This window comes from Oreochromis aureus, linkage group 9 (assembly GCF_013358895.1).
Source record: "Oreochromis aureus strain Israel breed Guangdong linkage group 9, ZZ_aureus, whole genome shotgun sequence".
NCBI classification, from domain to species: domain Eukaryota; kingdom Metazoa; phylum Chordata; class Actinopteri; order Cichliformes; family Cichlidae; genus Oreochromis; species Oreochromis aureus.
Window position 1 is genome coordinate 23575110 of NC_052950.1, and position 22268 is coordinate 23597377.

At 39.3% G+C, this 22268-nt stretch overlaps 1 protein-coding gene across 1 annotated transcript in view; it reads right to left on the reverse strand.

Moving 5' to 3' along the window:
- Positions 1–22268, reverse strand: part of LOC116329634 (cadherin-7-like) — a 108271-nt gene that overhangs the window by 41334 nt on the left and 44669 nt on the right. Inside the window, exons 4-5 of the mRNA XM_039617023.1 lie at positions 16710–16829; positions 596–763 (exon numbers count right to left, since the gene is read on the reverse strand). Coding sequence (XP_039472957.1) covers positions 596–763; positions 16710–16829 — 288 coding nt within the window. The remainder of the gene's footprint in view (positions 1–595; positions 764–16709; positions 16830–22268) is intronic.

Sequence of the window (22268 nt, forward strand, 5' to 3'; positions counted from 1 at the left end):
TCCTGGTATCCAACACTGAAGCAAACACCAGCTCTGATGAAGAATAAGGCAGAGAGTTGCACACCTTGCAGGAAGGCTGGTTTTTAATTTGGCATTAAAAGTCCAAAAGTTTGCTGAAAATACAAGTTGGAAATATGAAGAGACACTGGGGTAAGAAAGATTTTAAAAATAACCTTGGAAAACTGGTGAGATGAAGTTTAATGAGTGTGATTTGCTTGTAAGAGGTCTGAGTATTTTCTATCCAACTTTATTTTACACACATTGTGGAAAAAGAAAAGAAATCTCGTTACGGCTTGTTGTTACGGCAACTGTAATAAATTCAAATGATTTTTTTTTTCCAAGGGTGAAACAACATCCCAGCCTTTTGCACGCCTGCATTCATTGCATACGTTACAAAGTACGCCCTCATTTGGTTCTCTAAGTTCAAGAAGTTTTTCAGTAATAATGATAGATCTTTAACGCTTCATTCAGCCAGGAGGGGAAAAAAAGAAAGAAAGGAGCCGGTTATATTCTGATTGCTGAGTAGCTGTTGAACATGGCATTTAGGCTACATGCTTAATCAACCCAGTAGGGACAATCAGGAAAAGAGTCTTACTGTGAGCGAACCGAGGCGGGTTGTCATTGACATCTGTAAGCGTGACCGTTACAGAGGTGGTGCCGGAGAGGCCACCCATTTGGCCAACCATGTCTTTGGCCTGGATGACGAGAACATATTGATCCCTCGTCTCCCGGTCCATGTTTGGCAGAGCTGTTCTGATGACACCTGATGAAAGAACCAGAGAGGACGTTTCCAAGTTTATATATAACCCTTTGTTTCATTTTCACCAGAACTGCCTGTCAAGTTTGAGAAAAAAAACCCAAAACCCCAACTCAGTTTAAGCTGAAGGGTTTCAAATATCTAGACAATATAGTACTCTTATAGTTGTTTATACTTTGTGAGGGAAATGAGATAAAGGTGGAGTGATTTATTGAAACATGCAAACATAAATGGAATTACAATATATGAGGCAAAAACAGAGTTTGGATTGTCTTTGGATGTTGCCCTTTTGTTCTGTTCTTGGTCAAGATGATCCCACACTGGTCCGGGCTCTGGGGAGGCCAATCCATGACTGATTTTACTGCATTGGCAATGTCTTTGGGTTGGGATCGTTGTCATGCTGAAATCCGAAGCTGTTGCCAATCCAGATGGTATTGCATGGTGGATCAAAATTTGACGGTACTTTTCCATGTTCATAATTCCATCAATTTTGATTGGATCTCTGACCCAACTGGCTGAAATGTAGCCCCAGACCATAACAGACCCTCCACCCTCCTTTTACAGATGGCTGTAGACACTCATTGTTGTACCTCTTTCTTGACCTCCCCCATACATATTGCTGAAGATTTAACTAGAAATTTTAAATTTGGATTCATCACTCCAAACGACCTGTTGACACTGATTTTCAGTCCAGTTCTTGTGTGATTTGGCACACCTCAGCCTTTTCTTCTTGTTTCACTTTCTTAAGAATGACTTCTTAAAGGCCACCCTTCCCCTCAGAACATTTCTGATGAGGTTTCAGAGAAGGACAGTATGTATGTGTCAGGTCTTTGTTGTATTTTTCCTAATTCATAGAGACATAAATTTAAGATACAGTCTATCTGCTGTAAATAGTTTTTTAGGCGTGCCACTCTTTCCTTTGTCCTTGTCTGTTTTCCTTAAACAAGGGCACAGCATGCTGAGATATGCCAAGTTTTCAGCTAATAGCTGTTTAGGAATTACCTTGATGGGGAAAATCCCATTTTATTCCTGTCAAACTGTGTTATCTTTGCCATTTTTCATAGATTCAACTAAATAAATAGGAACAATTTATGTGTTTTGTGACAGGCTGCTAGTAACAAAGTGCCTAAAGATACAATTTAAAATTGGCTCTTTGCTAAGTTACTGTTATGTTTAGACACAACACTGATTTATCCCTTGAGCTAGATGACTTTTTTATGCTCGAATGATTCATAGGTTGGTGTTAAGTGGTTTAACAAACAAAAACCTTGTGTTTTTTGGCATGCTGGACTGAAAATGAGTGAAAAAGCAGCCAATGTCCAAAAATTAACCTTGAAAGACCTTCAGAAAACCTGGAGAACTGTTGCTCAAGACTGCTTTGAAATTACAAGAAAATCTGGCTCTTCAGCTTACGACACTGTCAGCCACCTACAATGCAGTTTTGAGATTCCTCCTCAAGCGCCTCAACCTTCAGTCATATCTTGAGTGAGGTGACCTCAATAGGTCACATGATAAGGTGAGACAAGATCTCAGTGGTTTCACCCGAAATCTTTGGTTGTAAAGATCCATGCCTTTTTTTCACACTTTGGCTCATGCGATGAGGCACGTGGTTAATAGTAGGTTAACAATCCTCTTATCGAACAGCCCCCACCTGGGTTTAAATATCTGTGACTCTTCATCATTTGGTTTTAGAAGCATCTTGGATAAGAGAGAGTCTAGTCATTTTCTTTCCGAGATCCTTAGTCTACTATGACCTGGATGACTACACGGACGTAATGTCTAAAGCTAAATATAATGAAATGCTGGGTAGCTCAAGACTTTAGCACAGTACTGGACATTTGTTCATCGATTTAGCTATCTATAACATTTACTGATTACTAATATTTACCGATTTGGCTTTTTTGTAAAGTATATCGATTGTTTATCCATTTGCTTAAAGTTTAGCATCAAAGAGTAACAGTATGTTATGTACTCCTTCACCTACTCTTCAAGTAACAGATCAAAAATTGGCTTATCTCTATGTTGCCTTTTTTTTTCTCATTCGTGTTCATTTTTATTCATTTACTCAGAACCTTTCTCTGATGCAAAGCTTTAATTGTCTCGTATCCATTGCTCGTCTTTTTAACATGAAAGCATAAAAAATACTTATACACTACCTTACAAACTATGACATCAACCTCAAAATGATTTCAGCTTTGAAGTTAGTTGGTAAAAAGACTTACACAGGCTCCAGTAGTGCTAAAATAGATGCTGAATTCAGACTGGAAAAGACTGATCACATCAATCATCTAGTCTTTACTATGAGAATGCTTTGACATGGAGTAATTGTCCATAATGACTGGTCCCTTGTTTACACACCGGCAATGATTTGTGACTCCTTTGTCCCCTCAAATGTGCCGTCACTCCAAATAGTTTAGGGGTCTGAAGCATGATGAGGATAATGTAAAGATGCTGTCAGAAAAGCGAACACATACAAGGGGACATTTTTGCTGCCAGGGGAGGCATTATCTGTCTGTCCCCCTGTCATGATTGATCTGTATCAGAAAAATCAGAGATGTGTCAACACTGACATCCAACGACTGGCTCATGCGATTAGTGCTGCTGTGCGGTGTATACTTTAATCACCACAACAGCATTAAACACAGTTGTGGTACACAAGCACAAATTATTAAAAAGCGTATGGAGAAATCTTTTCATTAACAGTATTTTTCTAATCTCAGCTTTATCTCCTGACTACAAAGATGATAATTCCAGAAAAAAATTAACGCGACACATTTAAATGCAAAGAAAAGTGCCCTAATCCTTCAAAAGCAATCACTGTTGCTTTCAAAGTTAATGACTTGCCACACAATGTGTTTCATTCATTAAATGGCACTTATTAAAGATTCCTACAGAACCTGAAAGATTACTCATTAAGAACCACACAAAGCCACAGCATACAGTTCCTGAATAAATGAATCATTTTTGGTTGCTTTATCGTATTCACTGGCTGATGAAGCAGATCAAAGAGGGTGCTCTTTCTTAGCACTGGCACCTGAAGAATTTCCCATAATCCTTTAAATTACCCAGAAAAATGGCATGCAATTGAAGTCCAGTTTTATGACATTGAAGTAAAAAATAAAAATGAAGAAAATGCACACATTTGCTCATTAAATACTGTCCCCTTTGGTGTGAACGGTGTTGTCTTTAGGCATTTAAAAAAATAGTTTGCAGTTTTCACAGACATAGATTTGGACCAATGTTTACTCGGAGCTGCACTAATCAATAGTTCCATTTGCACAATGGCTCATTTAGAGTGTAATGTGAAAGGTGGCACTTGTATAGATTACAGAGGTTTGCCAGCCTGCCCAGAGTTTTAGTATGTTCCATGTTTATCCTGCTTTTGTGATGACAAGTTCAAGGCTCTCACAGCCTCATTAACCCTGCTTTATTTATTAATTTCTTTTTTCGAATTCAGAGCCTGTGTGCTACCTACTCCGCACCAAAAGGAAGACTCTATTTGGTGAACATAATCGAGCATTTGGATGACAGAGCCAGACGTTTTCCTTTGGAGGATGTAGGCCAAACCAGAATTAAAAAGACTATAATATTGGATATTCATCAGACTGCCAAAAGCATGACTTTATTAGTAATTAGTGCTATTTATAATCTTCCTCTCTGTTTGAGTGATGTGTAAATTTAAACAGTTCAAACACAACCTGAATGTTATAATATTGTAAAAAGAAGCTGTTCCCATTATTTTCCCTTTAGTTAATATTCATGCTGCATTTGCTTTTTTGTTGTAGTTCAGTATGCAGCTTTTCAGCTCCCTATTTTAATCATTCTGAACACATTTATGAATGTTTCTTTCCAACATATATCTGATAAAGTGCTGTCATTAAGATGATTATGCCCTGCCACATTCAAATATTATGTATGAGGACTGTGTGCTGTTTATTTTAAGCATAAAGCATCTTTTGGACCAAACGGGTCTAAAATCAAATAAAATGCTATACACACAGACCTTTCCTCCCTAACTCAAAACTACAACTCTCATCACTTCACGCCCCACCTAATCCTCATCCTTTCTTCAACCCGAGCAAGGATTGCAGCTCGGGTTCTCGGGAGAATAAAAGTACACACACACACGCGCGCACACACACAGAATTTACAATTCACCTCAGCCCAAAAACAAAGGGGGGAAGGACAAACAAATCAAGAAAAGTGGGTCACAAGACTTCAAGAGAAAAAAATGAAGATGCTTTTTGACCGTCAATCGTGGCTGTACTCGAAAATAAACAATTCCATTAAGTGTTTAATTTTCTTTCTCTGCCATCCTTTATTAATGTCATTACAGTCCCTCCAGCAGAAAAGTGTTATTGGCTGCTCTAAGTAAATGGCTCAGTTAGCTAAATTATACTGAGCTGTCCACTGCTTTTCTCTAAAGTCCCTGCTCCGGGGCTTACGGTGGGATGACGTTAGTCAATAAAACAATAATCTTTAGCTGCTGCTCTACAAAACATGCCATTTCAGTATAATAATGAACAGTGCTGCAAAACAGCAGAGCTGTCTTTCTCTCCTTTGGGTAAGCCTCAGTGACAAAGTTAAGACGTGTCATTTGTTTCTTTTCTTTTCTTTTTTCAGTCTAATGCTTTTATGCTTAGATTTTAGGCATCTATCTCTGTATCTCTGTGCTGTGGATATTCACCCATCTGTTCGGTTTATCTCTCACATCCTTTTCCCATCCATCCATCCATCCATTCATCACTTTTTTGTTGGTTCGTGCACAATGTAACCTCGTAGCCAATTAAAGAGCACCGCCAGTGCTCTGGTGTCTGCTGTAGTGACACCTATGAACCCTGTTTACTGAGTTGCATCAGAAAGGTTACTTCAAGCCTTCAATCCAGCAAGGCTCCCTAAATACTAGCTAGACACAAACAAAAGTTTTCTGTTCTCTGCTCCACATAACATCACCATAGAGACATAGAATGCATGGGTAGACCTGAAAGAGGCATCTTTAAGCATTCACAAGAAGTAAAACTGAGACGGAAGCTGGATAATGGTCGGATTATAATAACAGCAGCAATGGATGGCTCCTAAAAGGTGAAATAAAAAAAAAATGAACAAAAGATGTTAAGTTTGTGCAGCCAGGAGTGAGACAAATGAATGTTCTCACTAAACCATAGATCGGCTTCACACACAATTGATATACTTATTTAATATCAGCTTGGTTTGTTGGAGGTTGAGAGATATTGGCTGTGGTTAATGATGCTGTGAATCCTGATTCTAGCAAGTTGGAGGGAAGAAAAAAAGGAAAAGAAGCAACATGTTTCTCTTCCCGCCTGGCCAGAAGCACACATACTTCTCACCGAGCGACACTGCTAATCCACACGGCATTGTTGCAAGGCTGTTGTTTGTCTGCTGGGTGCCAGCCCCCTCGCTCTCTATCTCTGTTACCCCGTGCGGCGCTGGTGTCATTCCTGGGGAGAGGCGATGATTAAAATCCTTCTGTCGCTATCACGGCACGGCCTAGCGTTGCGCCGTGACTCCTTGCCTCCGGTGCAAGCCAGACGCATTGTAGCCATGCATTTATCTAGCTGTCTCCACACCACTGGCGGCAGACGGGTGGGCCACGCTCCCTGCTAAAGCCCAGATACTTGACATTTGTCTTACGAAGAGGAAATAAAAGTGCAGGCTTTGGAGGAACCCTCTGGCTCTGCGTGCAGCTATGAGAGGTACTGATGAAGGTGATGAACACTTAAACATGAAGGGCGCAGTATGTGATTTGCTGAACCCCTCAGGCGGTCCAGCTTACAAGGGAAAAATCCCATAACACAAAAACAGGCCACACAAACAGGGAATAAAACCTGCAGCCTAGGTAGTTTATTACTGAGTGACATTCAAACATCATGCTCTAATCATGGGTCACTATAGCTTCCCGGGGACCCAAGACTGTGAAAGGGCCACATGATGCCACGGTACAATAGACCGGTGTGTTACACAAATAAGTCATTATGTCCAACAAGTTACACACAGGGCACAGGAGCCATTTATTTGTAATGTTAAGCTGAAAGGAAATGTGCTTGCGTGTGCGCACGATCGAGTGTGCGTTTGCGTGCGCGTTGTTTGTGATTAGAATTAAAAAATTGCACCCCCCACTCCCCGCTCTCTCGATATTACCTGCCTGAACCGCAGGAGGCAGCCAGATTTATATCTAGCCTTCAGCTGTAATGTTTTCGATTTAGTGCAGTCACCACAAAAAGAACCCGTGCAAAGCCACAGCGACACACGCTTTTCGGAGAAGAGGGCAGAAAAAAGCACACAAGATTTTTAAAAAGACCATGTTAATATCTTAATCACAGCCTGATCACGGCAAACCTTTCGTCTACTGACCTCAGTGTCTAAACTTCACAGCTACAGAGTACACAAGGATTAAACGTGGCCTTTTCTTTTATTTCAGCGATATCGGTTTAATTAGATTCTTAGTCCGAGAAGAGACAAAGCTCAGTCTGTCATATGTTGGTACTTCAGTAGCTGTCGTATTCAGATGTCATACTCGTGTCTTTTTGAGAGGCATGCCATGTCACATTTCAAACACCCCACCCTCCTCATGCAATTAATCCACTCATTCAGGCACCTGTCATTTTCTACTAACTGAATTCTGCTCTTGTTATTCCAGCTATTTAGGTTTGTGACCATGCATGCATGCTTAACAGTGCTAATGTGCATGGATAATTGTCTCTAAAGGAATGGCCATATCGACGAGGTGTATGGCGCAGGGCTTTGGGGCAGCTGTTCAAACCTCCTTGAGCTTGCCATCAATTAGAACATAGTCCTGAACAGTGTTACCATTTAAGCTTCACCTTCAAACTAAACTACAAGCTATCAATCAATATATATTACAAAATCCTCTCTTTAGGCACAGTAACGTATGTATTTTGCTGACATTATGCACTGCTTGGAAGTTATTGGAGCTATTTGGGATTAAGTACTTTTCCCAAGGGCACCTTGTAGAGTCCATTTGGGATTAAGAACCAAAGTAAAAGACTTGTTAGACGAAAAAGAGCAAGGATACAACCCACCTAACATCAGGTCACACATCTCCACCCTTCCAGCAGCTTCCCCCACCACCAGCTATTAGCGCTCTGCCAGTTAATCGCAAGCGCACTATTGCAGTGTGGAGCAAGTGTAGTGTTCGACTCAGGCACTTTGTCAAAGTCACCCTCTGCTATGGCCCAGGCGTGTGCTGCAAATGGGACTAATTAGTAACTTACAAAGACAGAGGCACAGTGCTCATCCCACAATACTCAGCACCGGGTTGGTGTCTAAAAGCTAGTCTCTCAGCGCCACAGTGCATTCCGTAAGATACATGATATTGACAATGTGTTAAAAACTGACAAGTAACACAAACAATGTGGTTCCTTTCACAGTCAGTTTGTACAGGTGAGCACAATGTTTTACACCTGGATGTCATCCAGGTGTAAAAATGAAAGAACTAAACCAGAATTACTGGAACATGAGCAAAGAAATGCACCCCGTCTCAAGGAAAGATTGTTGTTGTGTTCCTAACATTACTAAGTTTGCTTACTTTGTGACGCACTTCTTGCTGGAATATGGTTACACTGCAAAGAAGTGGCCACTTTTAAGCAAAGTACCTCTCAGTTTAACAGATTATTTTCTTAACAAGCAATTTTTTTGACGAGTATTCTAGAAAAAAAATGCACATTTCTTGTTTTTGACAACCATCAATTGTCTAGTACTTTTTTGTAAAGATCACACAATTTGGTCCTCCAACACAAACACTAATTATGCTATCAATTTCGTGGCTGACTACCTTTTAGGCCCACAGTTGATGCATGTCCTCCTAACTTTCATTAAAGTGGGAGCTTAATGTTTGCCAGCGGCCATTGTTGCAACAAGTGTTGTCATAAAAACAAAACAAAAAAACTACAAAAAAAGAAAGGAAAAGTTTCTGTCTGTGGCACAACTACAGATGATTTATAAGGGAAGTGAACTTTGTGTTTGCTGTGACTGTGATCTGCTGCTCATACTCACATGGTTACACCAGAACAAGTGATGTTGTTGCAGCGAAACCTCTGATTACACTGAACTTACCATGGTGTTTTGGGTTTTTTTCAGCATAAGATTCTTTATTGTAAAAATACAGAAATAAATGTACCTCAAAAGCCATTTGGGCAAAGTTTTAGATACAGCTCTTAAAAATGTTTTTGTACATGAATACCCAGTGATCTTCTATTATAACACAGACTACAGTCAACTGCTTACTAAGACAGTCACATGGCAACAACTCACTGCATTTAGTAAAAACAACCTAAGTTCAAACTGAGAATCTGAATTGGGAAGAAAGCTGACTAAGGTGAATTTGAACGTGGGACGATGTTGTTGCTAGACAAGCTGGTCCGAGTATTTCAGAAATTGCTGATCTACTGGGATTGTTCAGTATAGCCATCTCTAGGGTTTACAGAGAATGGTCATAAAAAGAGAAAATATCCAATGCTAGCTAGTTATCTGGGAGAAAATCCCTCGCTGATGCTACAGGTCAGAGCAGGATGGCCAGACACCTTCAAGCTGATATCTTGATGCATGCTCAATCATCCAGGTACGTAAATCCCAAAAGTTTGATTCTGTCCACCTGGACGTAATGTTTTCAATGGGATGTTTCTCTCATTGAAAACGCTACGTCCAGGTGAATAGAATCAAACTGATAGGAAGGCAACAGTAACTCAAATAACCACTTGTTCAAACTAAAATATGCAGAAGAGCATCTCTGAATGCACAAAACATCAAACTTCTCAGCTGATTGGCTTCAGCAGCTGAAGACCACACCGGGTGCCCCACCTGTAACCTAATGACATGAAACTGAGGGTACAATTTGCACATGCTCACCAACATTGTGGGGTCAAAATTTGCTGTAAATAACACAAAAGCATGGATTTGTCCTGCTTTCTCTTAACAGTTGCAGTGGTGGCTATGTAATCGTGTGTGGGATATTTTCTTGGCACACACCTTAGTACAGAGTAAGTATTGTTTGAATGTCATAGGCTACCTCTGTATTACTGCTGACATGTCAATCCCTTTAAGACCCAAGACAAAGCTCAAATCATCTCAAACTGGTTTTTCCAAACATGACAGTGATTTCACAGTATTCAGATGGCCTCCATGGTCACTACATCTCAATAACAGGAAGAATTAAGCGAGTTCTGAAGGCAAAAAGGGTCTAACACATCCTTTCAAGTGTACCTAAAGAGGTCTGGGAGTGTAAAAGCATGAATAGGAAATAGACTGGTTCTTATACAGTGCTTCTCTACCCTACTTGAGCACCCAAAGCACTTTATACAACATGTCTCATTCAACCATTCACACCCATTCATACAAGCACTTTTGTATACTTTTCTGTCCACTGAGATAAATGCACTGAGACCAACTCAGGTTCACTATCTTGCTCAAGGGTACTCTGGGGTGCAGACTGAAGCAGCCAGGGATCAAACCACCAACCTTGTCATTCGTAGATGACCTGCTCCTAGGCTCCTCTTTCATTCACACTGCTTTTATTCACTGTAGTGCTGGCTTCTCAATAAAGTATGCAGATTTACATAACCTTAATTCTACTGACTGAGGTACCTACAGACTATAAGGGAATACTTTTTCTCACAGGTAGTTTATTCTGTTATTCCAATTTTTCATGACTTTTTAAATTAACTTCAACTAATGCTACTTTTTTACTCTACCTAATACCTTGGGATCCCTCAGAACTCTAAAATATTGATGTTCAGAGGGAGCTAGGGACCCACCAAGTGTTAAACACTATCGTGTGCTTATGTCTATGATACGTGGTGATAAAACTAATGATGTTGTAAGCGAAAAATAGGTCAACATGTTGCTATAATTGTTTCTCGCGCTAGTTCTAGCTTCAGATCCACAGGAATCCCATTCTGGAGTCCGTATATGTTAAATATGTTGTTAGTGAGCTTTAAATATGGACGTATCTCTGGTTAACATCAGAGTCAACTGCAGAGGATCACAGTCCACAGGTTTTTATAACCCAATAAGGCTTCTGAAATATCAACCTTGTGTTTTAAAGAATCCACTTACCTTAATGAAAATCATCAGCCGAGGCTGTGAAAGTATGGGATCTGGTCACTGAGCTTAGATTATAAAAAGGGAAAAAAACATGATATGGGAATAATGAGGGTTTTATGGGGCAGATGCACTGTCTGAACATCACTTGTGTGCTCTCACTTTAATTGGCATAGGCCTCACGAAGTCTCATTCAAGAGCCATCGATGTGTACAAGTATTCTTGCGAACTTTGTCAAAGATCGTTGAACAGCCACAGGCGAAGTGGTCAAATTTTCATCAGTTCTGTGCCAGCTTTAAATATTTCTGCAGGGCAGTACATGATAAATCAATCTACTTTTCACAAGTTCTTTACGAACAAGAAGTCAGACAAGTCACTTTATGTAAAACATATTTTTTTGACGGATAAGAGCAATCGAGGAGATAAATGCAGAAATTTATGCAGCGATAAATCAAAGGGAACCCACAAATGCACACGATAAATACAACGTGGTAAATAGCTTGTAGAGTTTTGAAAGCTGATGACACAGCAGGATTGTTTTTTACAGTAAACAAGCTGAGCATTTTTTAGCAGCATGAATTTTTATTTCCCCAAGATAGTTCTTCTTGAAAGGTAGCTAAATGAAGATGAAGATGAAGGTAGTCAACTGAGCACTTCCTAATATTTCTCTCAATTACAGTTGTGTGTTTTGTACTCTTTCAGGGAGGAAGATAAGGGGGGGGGGGCATCAAGAAAGTTCAATAAACCAACAGAGACTTCTAGACACCAACAATGCTGCTATAAAAGAGTGCAGGATTTCCCCCTTGACACACAGGTTACAGTTTTATAAGTCATCTTTTTCCACTCTGCTGTTATTAAGGTTACCCCTGTCAAACAAGAGAACATGTCTTCATGCTTCCTTGCATCCAGTCCCACATGGAGTCGCACCTCTCTGAGGGCCATCCACGCTATTCCATTCTGACACCAATATTGCATCTCATAACCGTGAGATCCAATCACCTTCTGCGGGAATGAAAAGAGAGCCAAGTATAATCAGTCGTGGTCAGACAGAGATGGGCAGCAGAAAGGCAAGGTGCTGGCAGGGGCCCAAGGGCTGTATCTGACTGCACATTTTGGTGTATGTGCTTATGTGTGTGTATGCTTGTTTGACAGCTTAATGAACCAGCCATTGTCCTACAGAAAGAGTACCAACCTGGGATTTATCTGTGTGCTCTCTGTTCTTTAAGTTTTATGCTTAAAGCTGCAATAAGCAACTTTTCATGCTTAAACCTAAAAATCACTTGGCAGGTACTTGTGAATATAGCTTTCTTCTTTATTTATGTTGTCCTAACAGCAATTTCGAGTTCAGAGTCAGACAACTTCACAGTTCAGATGTTTTTAGTGAAAAAACTTTAAAAACCTGCAATACGAATACACACAGAAAGCCAGTGTCAGCAAGTAGCTGAGCAACACTGGCATTAGCCTTGGCATTTTTGTCAGGAGTTAGAGGACATAAAACGGAGGTAAATCACAAATGAATACTGCACTTAAACTGACTATTAATATGAAAATCACTATGAATTAAGCTTGGAAAATCACTCTGCTCGAGAGGCCACAGCTACAGATTTTCTGGGGGATTTATTAGCTACAGGTTTTATGCATAACAGTTGTTAATCAATATTTATGTAACTCATTTGTTTCAGTTGTTGGTTTAAAATGTTACAGAGTTAAGGATCAGTTGGTCCACAGCCAGCTTTAACGTTTCTAGTAAGCGTGTTTTAAGTTTCTTGCTAGCCAAAATTAGCATACCATTCAATATTACAGTCATTTAAAGATGCAACATGCTAACAAAGCTAGCTAGGCAAGGTTTTATTGTAACATCTGGCTTAAAATAAAAAAAAACGTCATGAAGACATATTAGCTACATCAATCTTCTTAAATCAGATATAAAAGAAGGTAATATTTAATGTAGGCTATATGATTATTCGAGAAACAATACTCAGTGCTGCCAGTATGGTGTACCAGTGGTTAGTGCTGCCAGTATGGTGTACCAGTGGTTAGTGCTGTTGCCTTGCAGCTTCTATTTTCAAACTATCAGCTGACTGAGTTTGCATGTTGTCCCATGTTCTTGCACTTGTACTCTTCATGTACCCTGACTTTCTCCTACAGTGCAAAGACCTGTACGTTAGGTTAATTCGTGATTCTAAATCGGCTATAGCTGTGAACGTAAGCATGCATCCCCTCCCCCGTGACCCTAAATTCTGTAAGAACATGGATAGATGGGCAATAATCGATATTCATTTTAGATTTATTTAACTTGCATTTTTATTCTTATAGCTTTACATGCATGTTTGATCCAGAAATTGTAACTAAACTTATTTTTTGGCAATGTGTCAATGTAATCGAATGAGACAATGAGGTTGTTGCAATTCATCAAAACATTTTTAATGTTGAGACTATACCTGAGGGATTACTTACACTGTGTCAACTACTTTAAAGTGCCTATTAAAATTGAAAGCTGTGCCGCTCACTACTAAATTTGAAATAATGCATTCAAAACACACAGCATATTCATTTATTTATGGATGCCACCAGTAAGGAACTAAGAAAATACTTAAATACATATTCAAGAAGTTCTTAAATAAACTCATCTAGAGGGAAGGTGATCACAGCATTTTAACACATTAATTAGCTCACAGAAGTTTTAGCTTCTAAGCAACATGAGAAAATCCACTTATAATCAAAGATTCCCAGCTTCAGAGAAGTCCCAGAGGAACTGCTGGAGCTTAGAGTATCAATGAGGGACTTTTTCCTTTTCCTTTTTTCATTTGGAGTGTATAAAACATGTAAATGTTCACCCGAAAACATGGTAACATGGAAATATTCTCTAATGAAAGCTTCAGCAGGAGGCTTCATTAGTTGAAGGTCTCCAGAAAGTGAAAAACAACATGGATATTCTGCGATACTGTGCAGGCTTCACAGCTAAATGTGCTGATGAATTTTGATGCACACAACATATTTTCCTCCAAAGACATCACATCAATAATGCCAACACAGTGTGAAGTTATTTCCTTTTTTGCGATATGCATTCATTTTTTCTGGAGCGTTCCATTTTCTTCCGGTGGTTAGGTTTATTGAATGTTTACAGTGAACCTTACAGGTCACAGCGGAGTTTGTTTTGTTGAGCATCTCTCTTATTTCTGTGTCTGACCGAGTGTGAAAAATAAGTGACAGAAATCTCTGCATTGCAGTGGCTTTCAGCAGTTCATGAATTAGAACTACATTCATAAAATTGTAGCATGTGTGTATGTGTTGCTCTTGAAGCAGAGGATGAGGCCTATATTACTGGATGGCCCATATTTTCCTGTTTTCTTGCAAGAGTGCTTTGCATGAAGTAGCTGAGCCTCGGCAGGGCAGTGGCTAATGAGCCAGCGATGAAGATGTAGCGAGGGCTGCCGCTGCACTTTCCCAGGATAAAATGCCCCACAAGTCACCATACTATCTCACATCTTATGGTTCAAGCTACTTTATCCATTTTCTCAGAATTTTAAAATGTTTTTTATTTTTATTTTGAGTGCTGTTACTTTTATTATAACAAGTGGCAAAACTTGCAAACATGTATCTAGGTACTAAAATCAGGTGTATAGAATCCTTCAACACTCATTTTCTTTATACAAAGTCAAATTCAGGAGAAATAACACACACTGTTATATAACACACTCTGGGGTTTTAATGCTTCACATAACAGACAACTTGGAAAAGAACCAATTTTAAATTGTATCTTTAGGCACTTTGTTACCAGCAGCCTGTCGCAAAAACACATAATTTGTTCTCATTTCTCTAGTTGAATCTACAAAAAAATGCCAAACTTGACGGGCTAAAAAACAGCCTTTTTGCACCAACACGCTATTTCCAAAGAGCTATTAGCTGAAAACTTGGCATATCTCGGCATGGTGTGAAACTCTCCTTAAACAATTTGCGGAAACTGGACTAGTGGAGTACCAAAAAAGTGGCACACCTAAAAAACTATTTACAGCAGATAAACGGTATAAACTGGATCTCATGTCCTTAGAAATTGGAAAAAAAAGAAGCAAAGACTTGAGAGATACATCTGACCCTTTGATTGATCCACCTACTTACTCTTCACTGAAGCCTCACCAGAAATGGTCTCAGTGGAAAGGTGACTGTCAAGAACTGGACTGAAAATCAGTGGTAACGGGTCTTTGGAGTTATGAATTCAAATTTTTAGTTCACCTTTTTGTAAATATATACAGATCAGGTCAGGAGAGTGAGTGTACAACAGTCAGTGTCTATAGCCATCATAGTAGATGCTCTTTTATGGTTTGGGGCTGCAGTTCAGCCAGTGGTGTTTGGAGATCTTGCCAAAACTGATTAAATTATGAAAGAAAGGTATCATCGGGTATGGTATTACATATAATACTGTATTACTGTGACGTAATACCATCTGGAAAACATTTAATCGACGACAGCTTCATTTTTCAGACTAGCAATGACAATATCAGTGCAGTAAACACATACTGATAATGGAACACGATTAGTCATGGACTGGTCTCCCCAGAGCCTGGACGTCAACATTACTAAAGAAATATGAGATCATCTGTACAGAGAACTGAACAAAAGGCAGCCAACATTAAAAGAAGAGCTCTGAATGTCCTTCAAGAAGCCTGGAGAACTATTCCTGAAAACTACTTAAAGAAACTACAAGTAAACTAAAAGAGTGCAGACTGTGCTGAAGGTCATTAGAGTTGTATAAACTCTGTTTGTGCCTTATATACTGTTTGTTGTATATTTGCACTTCAGTAAACCTATTTACCACTTCTCTGGCAAAATATCAAACAAAATGAAGGGTGTCTCAAGATTTAAGTATAGTAAGGTAAGTATAACAATAAAGTGCATACAGCATATATTAACTGCTCCCTGCCATCTCTCCACACATGTTCTCTGCCCCTGTTTACTAATAATTACAAATATGCCCTGAAAGTTTATTTAAAGGTTTTTCAATAATTTATAAGGAACAAACTTAGCAAATCACCTTTAAAAGAAACATTTGATGCTCTTGATCCTCATCAATTAGCTTTCAGTCAAATTTTCTTTAAAGAGAGACAGAGCTTTGGAAAAGTGAATGTTTCATGTGGGCAAAGTGGCCACTGTTTTGTGAAAATTACAAAAATAAGGAAGAACAAGTGTATCTGATTTGGTGACAGAATCATTGTGCTTTACATAACACAGACTTTGAAATCTAAATTTAGATACATTCATCAAGGAAAAACAAAAAAAAATGAGAAAGCAAAAAAACAACACAAATAAATAAAAACTCACTTGACGGTAAGGCTTCATTAGCCGCTACAGCATAACACACATGAACATGTGACCAAATTCAGGTTTTGACAGGGAAGAAGAATGCATTGACTAAAAAAAGACAACACATCTCTGATTTTACATCATTAATTCTGATTAGGTTTTTAAATTGTCAGTCTTGACTCTGACAGCGTTGTAGGAGTTCAAAGCCACATGAGTGAAGTATTATTGGTAGTACAGAATTATTCATGGATAAATAAATAAAAACTGGAGTTGAATATAAAAATACATTTGGTTATCAGGTTTGTGTGGTTGTTGTTTGCTCACATTTGACTGACAGTGGCTGAGCTGTGTAGGCAAACAGCTCACCAACTCTTCCCTCACTTTTGATATAAATGCAGTTAAAAAATGATGCATGGTGCATGACATTGCCTACAGAAATATGAAAACGGTTTCAACTTTGACAGATTATTTTATATATTAAGAGAAAAAGCTTCATTAAATGATGCATAGTAGCAATATCTTTAAAACAAATGCAAACCAGCAGGATTAATTCACGGATTTTGTCTGTTCCTACCTGTCTTTGGCTCCACTGAGAAATACGGATGTCCATGTTCGATGCTGTAAACCACCCTGGCACTGTTCCCGTATGTTGGGTCATCTGCGTCTGTGGCTACCACTTGCACTACCATGGTTCCTGTGAGCAGACAGCCCTTCATTAGTTTCCAAGACAACATCAAGAAGCCAAGTCAAACAGAGCTAAATGTGGAAACAGTCATCATATCAACAGCCCTGTGACCAACTCAGTTTGAAGGGAGTTGTGTGTGGGGGGAGGGGGGGTAATGGTGGTGAGAAGGTCCTGATCTGACTGGCTCTTGCCACAAAGCATGCAAAACAAATGACACTCTTAATTATTTCCATAATTTGCAGGGATGCTGCAGCAAGATTAAAGTGTAACTCCAAGCCTGTAGAGATCATTTCAGTGCCATTTTTTTTTCTCAGTTTGCCTGGTGCAGATCAGTTAGCAGCATCTTTCCTGGTAACTTCAATCTGTTCTAATTCATCAGCCAAATGGGGTCTGCAACCCATCTGTGCATGTTAAAGAGGCACTTCACCCCATCAAAAAAGACAAAGCTAAATTACTATTCACATCATCCCACAGCAATCCAAAAACTGCAACTTTTTTTTTGCTTTAGAAAGGATTTTAAAGTCGTCCTGCAGCAATGTCATTGGAAGGCACTGTACCTCTCTGTGGTACTAATTAGGATTCAATGACACCTAGTACATTAAAGAATTTTACAACAGTTTCTGGAGGATTTATGTCAAATTCCTATGCTCCATTCAAGACCGGTTGTGGACATAATGGACATGAAGTTGTTCTTAATATACTACTTTGCAGTCTAACTAGAGGACACATGCGATAGGTGACCTTGTTGCATGGTGGCTATCGCTGTGTCAGTGCTGAAATTTCACGACTGACGTGAGATTTAAAGCTCTGACATACAGTGAAATACAGAGAGATTAACCTGTAGCTGACAGGCTCAATCAGCATTATGTGAACCTGTTTGGCTAAGACTCGAATGTTGAGTAACAGATGCTTGTTTATCTGTAAAACCCCAGGTTTGAGCAAAGCAATTGCCAGAAGTTATACAAAAAGTAAGTTACACTTCTTATTTGAAATTTGACTGACTTTGTACATCTGTGCTTAGGCCTACATGCTGCAGCATGCATATGCAATATGTGATTATGCTCCTGCACAATAACCCCACAATTTATTCACAGTCATGAACAATATTTACGAGTTTTCTTGTTATTTTTTTGTTGTTGTGAATCCTGTTGCATTCACTTTGTGTAAAAACTGTAGCTAAGGTTTGATATGGGTAGAGAATCTTAACTCGGCGTGTTATAAAAGTTGCATTTTCTGACTGTGATTCTTAAAAAAACAACAAAAAACCTTACACTATCCAGTGGAGTTTTGCAGATAAAGTTATAAACACCCAGACATACAGCCTCACTTTGTAACAGAGCCCAGAATTTGCCCTCCTCAAATCCCCAAACTTCCGTTCAGCCTACAAGAAGGACATTTGTTTTCAAACTCAACTGTGAACTCTGCTGACAACTGACAACTGTTGTTTCTGCAGTACAGTATTGTCCTCTCCCACACTTCCTCTAAGGCAAACGAGAAGACATCAGACACGACTCCTTGTGCACTTTTCTTTAAATGTTCCCACTGAACGGGGTTGATGTGACTTGAGCTGAAAGCCGTGGCTCGGGAGGTAAAGCAGAAAAGCGTCTGAAGATTTCACAGAGAAAACATAATCAGCGACAATCAGTGCCAATCAATTTCAATAGGTCATTCATTATGGTATAAATGAACCCTGTTGTTCCAACTGGGCTCATTAAATGGGCACAGATTATTTTTTTTTTCAGGCAAAGTCATTTTATGCTGAAAAATTGATATCCATTTGATAATGGAGAGGAAAAGGCATTTAATAAATTGTGAAATTACCAAAAACAACCTTTACGGTTCAGGCTATTTTTCGCTGTTAGACTATACGTCAGCGTTGGTCTTAAAGCTGACGCCTACAGCAGTCTCACACTTGGCAGTGGTGAAATCATCAAGAATAGAAATTGTTAAAATAACCTTGAAAAAACACCATTCTCCACAAGTGTAGCTTTTTTTCAGTTTGTCACATGAATAGCTAGTTGATGCTTGAATATTTCACTTTAATGGCTAGCTGAACATATCTGGCAAAGCCTGTATTGTGGCAAACAGAAAGTGCTGTCTTACAAGTTGGTGATATTTTACTTTGAAGCAAACATCCTAATAAAAATCTCACTTTCTAACATGAGATGTATTTTACAGGCTTTTACAGAATGAAGTGATCACGGAAATTGAAGATTAGAGTCCCCCATTCTGGCCATAAAGCTGAATTAACAGGCTCTGGCCCTGGATGTGAACAATATAACAGTAAAAAAAAAAAGCTTGGTGAAGCTGGAGAAGTTATCACCAGACTGGTTGTAGAAGGACACCTAGATTATATCATCACCTCTTAGTCATGACAGGTTATATTACAGGTAGTTTAAAACACCAAGGTCAAAGGATGACTGTATGAAAGAGAACTCAGGCAACGTCTGAATCTTTATTACAGGATGATAGTTAAAAACACTTCACAGAGGGTGTGGTGGACGACGCCGTAAATTAACTTTCAATATGGACTCGCGTGGAGCGCTTTTAAAGTTTCCTCTTTTTTTCAGATGTTTTCCACAGCTTGTTTGCCCTGCGAGTCCACCAAACATCCTGTTCTAACAATAATGTCAGTATGAAAGGTAATATCATCTGGGTGAGCTGGATGTCAGAGAGAAGGAGAAAAAAAAACGATGAACACCCTGAAAATTTTAACAGATTCTTTCAGCTCCACCAGGCTGTCGTCTGCTACTCAATTTCCCCTGTCAGTGTCCTTTCAATATTTGTCCATCTTCATCGACGTGATGGATCAGATCTTCCCCCTTGTTATTTATCCCCTGCAGCTGTGTACAAAACAAGTTTCCTAATCAATTCCGTATTCTCGGTGTGCAACTGTCATCTGCCAGTAATGAAAATAAATGCGGCGTGCTTAATCTGGAGCGGAGACCAATATTCTTCAGACACTTGCATGTACAGGTTGCAAACAACTGTCAAGTGCAATATCCACTTTCCGATTGCGCGCACACAATGCAAAGGTTTGACAGTGACCCAAAACGTGTGTTGGAACTTTTGCATTAGTACAAATGAAGGACCGTCTTAGGAATATAAATATACTTTTATTTAACTCAAAAAGGTGAAAAAAACCCATCAGAACCAATTCTGCGATGTGAAAGTACATACAGGATATTAGAAGAATCAATATTAAAATGTTTCATTAAAGCCCAATCGTTTTGCAATGCCTCCATGAGTACTCAAAGCTGCCGCAGTTGATTAAGTTGATTGTATTCATGCACATTCACACCTGCTCCCCACTGTTTCAGATGAGCGGGGATTATTGATTAGAGTTCGGTTCACATTTATTCCTAACTACAAAAGCAAAAATGAGTTACAAGACTTTAAAAGAAAGTTACCGAGTGCCTGCTGATTTCTATGCATGTTTTAACACTGTTAGGAAGCAAATACATTCTCTCTACAGCTGCACAACCATAATATCGACCATGTTTTTAATGTGTCCAGCTTTCTGGATATTGTCTTCACCTTTTTATTATATTTTACGAGACTGTGTTATATTCAGAGGTGTTTCTAATATTTTGCCTGCTTAATATGTGTTACTGGGAAGAACAAAAAAAAATAATGTGATACACTTCTCAGTTAAATAATTAACATAGTGTCAAATTTACACACTGTCACTGTCAACTAAAAGTGAACATTAAGAGCTTTGTAAAAATAGTTATTATGACAGATATGCTGCATTGTAGTTAACAAAGATTAAGCGTGTGTACCTCTGAATATTTTTACCACACAATTAAACACTTCCACTCGCAGTGACAAAAAAAAAGAAAGAAAAAAAAAAACTTTCCTTAAACCGCAGCACCTTTTTCATTTCAAGAATTAAAATGACTATTCCATCCTTGATCTCTGCTCTCGTGAATTCGACAGGAACTGTGACAGCTGGATATAGGACTGGTGAGTAGTAAATTCAAGAGCTGTGGCCTTGGGGTGACATTACATTCTCTATGCTTGTAATGAGCCCTCAAACGGCTCCTTTGGCCTTTCGCTGTGCAGCGGGAGAGAGCCAGGCCTCACGATTGTCACACCTCCAACTGTCCTCAAGCTCTCTTGTCTTTTATTTGACATCCCAGCCATGATTAAGACAAAAGCCCTGAGAGATCCTCAGGCCACAGGGTCACACTGTGCATGGACGAGCACTGCTTCTAATTACTTTAATTAATTAAATTCATGATTTCCTCTAAATTGAACCCATTCATCAGCGGTGCAAAGCTGTGACCATTAATGATTTAAAGACATCTATAAAGGAATTATTGAAGACAAGAGGTGCTTCGCCCTTTCCCGTTCTTTACTGCATTGATAATTGCTTTGAGCAGATATTTACAAAAGGGAGGCAAAGCATTATTCTCCTGTTGTTCTCGTAACTCGTGATGAAGACCTTCACGGGAGCTGGCAGAGTAAATAGTGCTCGGGTGGAACGTGCAGCTCACCGATTCTGGTGTGAACACATCCTTCTAGTAAGTTGCTGTTATCACCGGTTGGACACGAGAGTCAAAGCCCTCGTACTATAATCCTCTGGTTCCTTAAGCCTGAGCTCTGTACCCCCCATTGACAGTCAGCTGTGTAATCCTTCGGAGATCTCTGTGCCTGTGCTGTAAGCAAAGCAGAGCCTCCCTTGGAACGGCTCCCGGTGCCACTGTATGCCTTCTGAAATTTCCATTTTGACTTTGAACACTCTGGAAATAGCCTTTGTTTTTTTTTCTAATTTACATTTGCATGACAACAAGCATGTTTGAAGCACTGAGGTGATCCTAACCAGCATTGAGTTTGCACAGCTGTCTATGTACTGCTCGAGGTAAAAACTATAAAAATCACATATCAATCACATACAGCAAAGCATACGTGAAACGGTTCTCGAACCAGGTGATCAATCCACAAAGTGCTATCACCAGAGCGTCCCACAGCTCCATGTTCCTGTTTAGCTTCTTTCAGCTCATTATTTTGCTTATCTGGCCTACAAGCTTACTGCTGTGCTTCATTCACAGTTTTAATTGCATAATTTGAACACTGTGAACTTCCAAAAAGAGAGAAAAAAAAGAAAACACTCTAAAAACTCTACTGTGCACAAATGCTAGCACAAGCTGATTGTGTATAAGTATACAATCATATCAGCGTAAAAAGTGACCCTGAGTGGCCAAAAGCACAATTCATTGCAGATTTAACGAACCATCTAACCTCATGTTTTAACTGAAACGTGCCCTCTACATATTAAAAAACAATGCATTCAAACCCAGAGCTTTCTCGCCCACCTGCCTGCAGTTACAGCTTGCACAATAACACTCCTACTTACAGCCTTGACAGCGTTTCAGTGATGCTACCCAGTGTGTGATGCTCACTCTTTTTAATTACGTACAGAATTTTCTCAATTTTCTCTGGAAA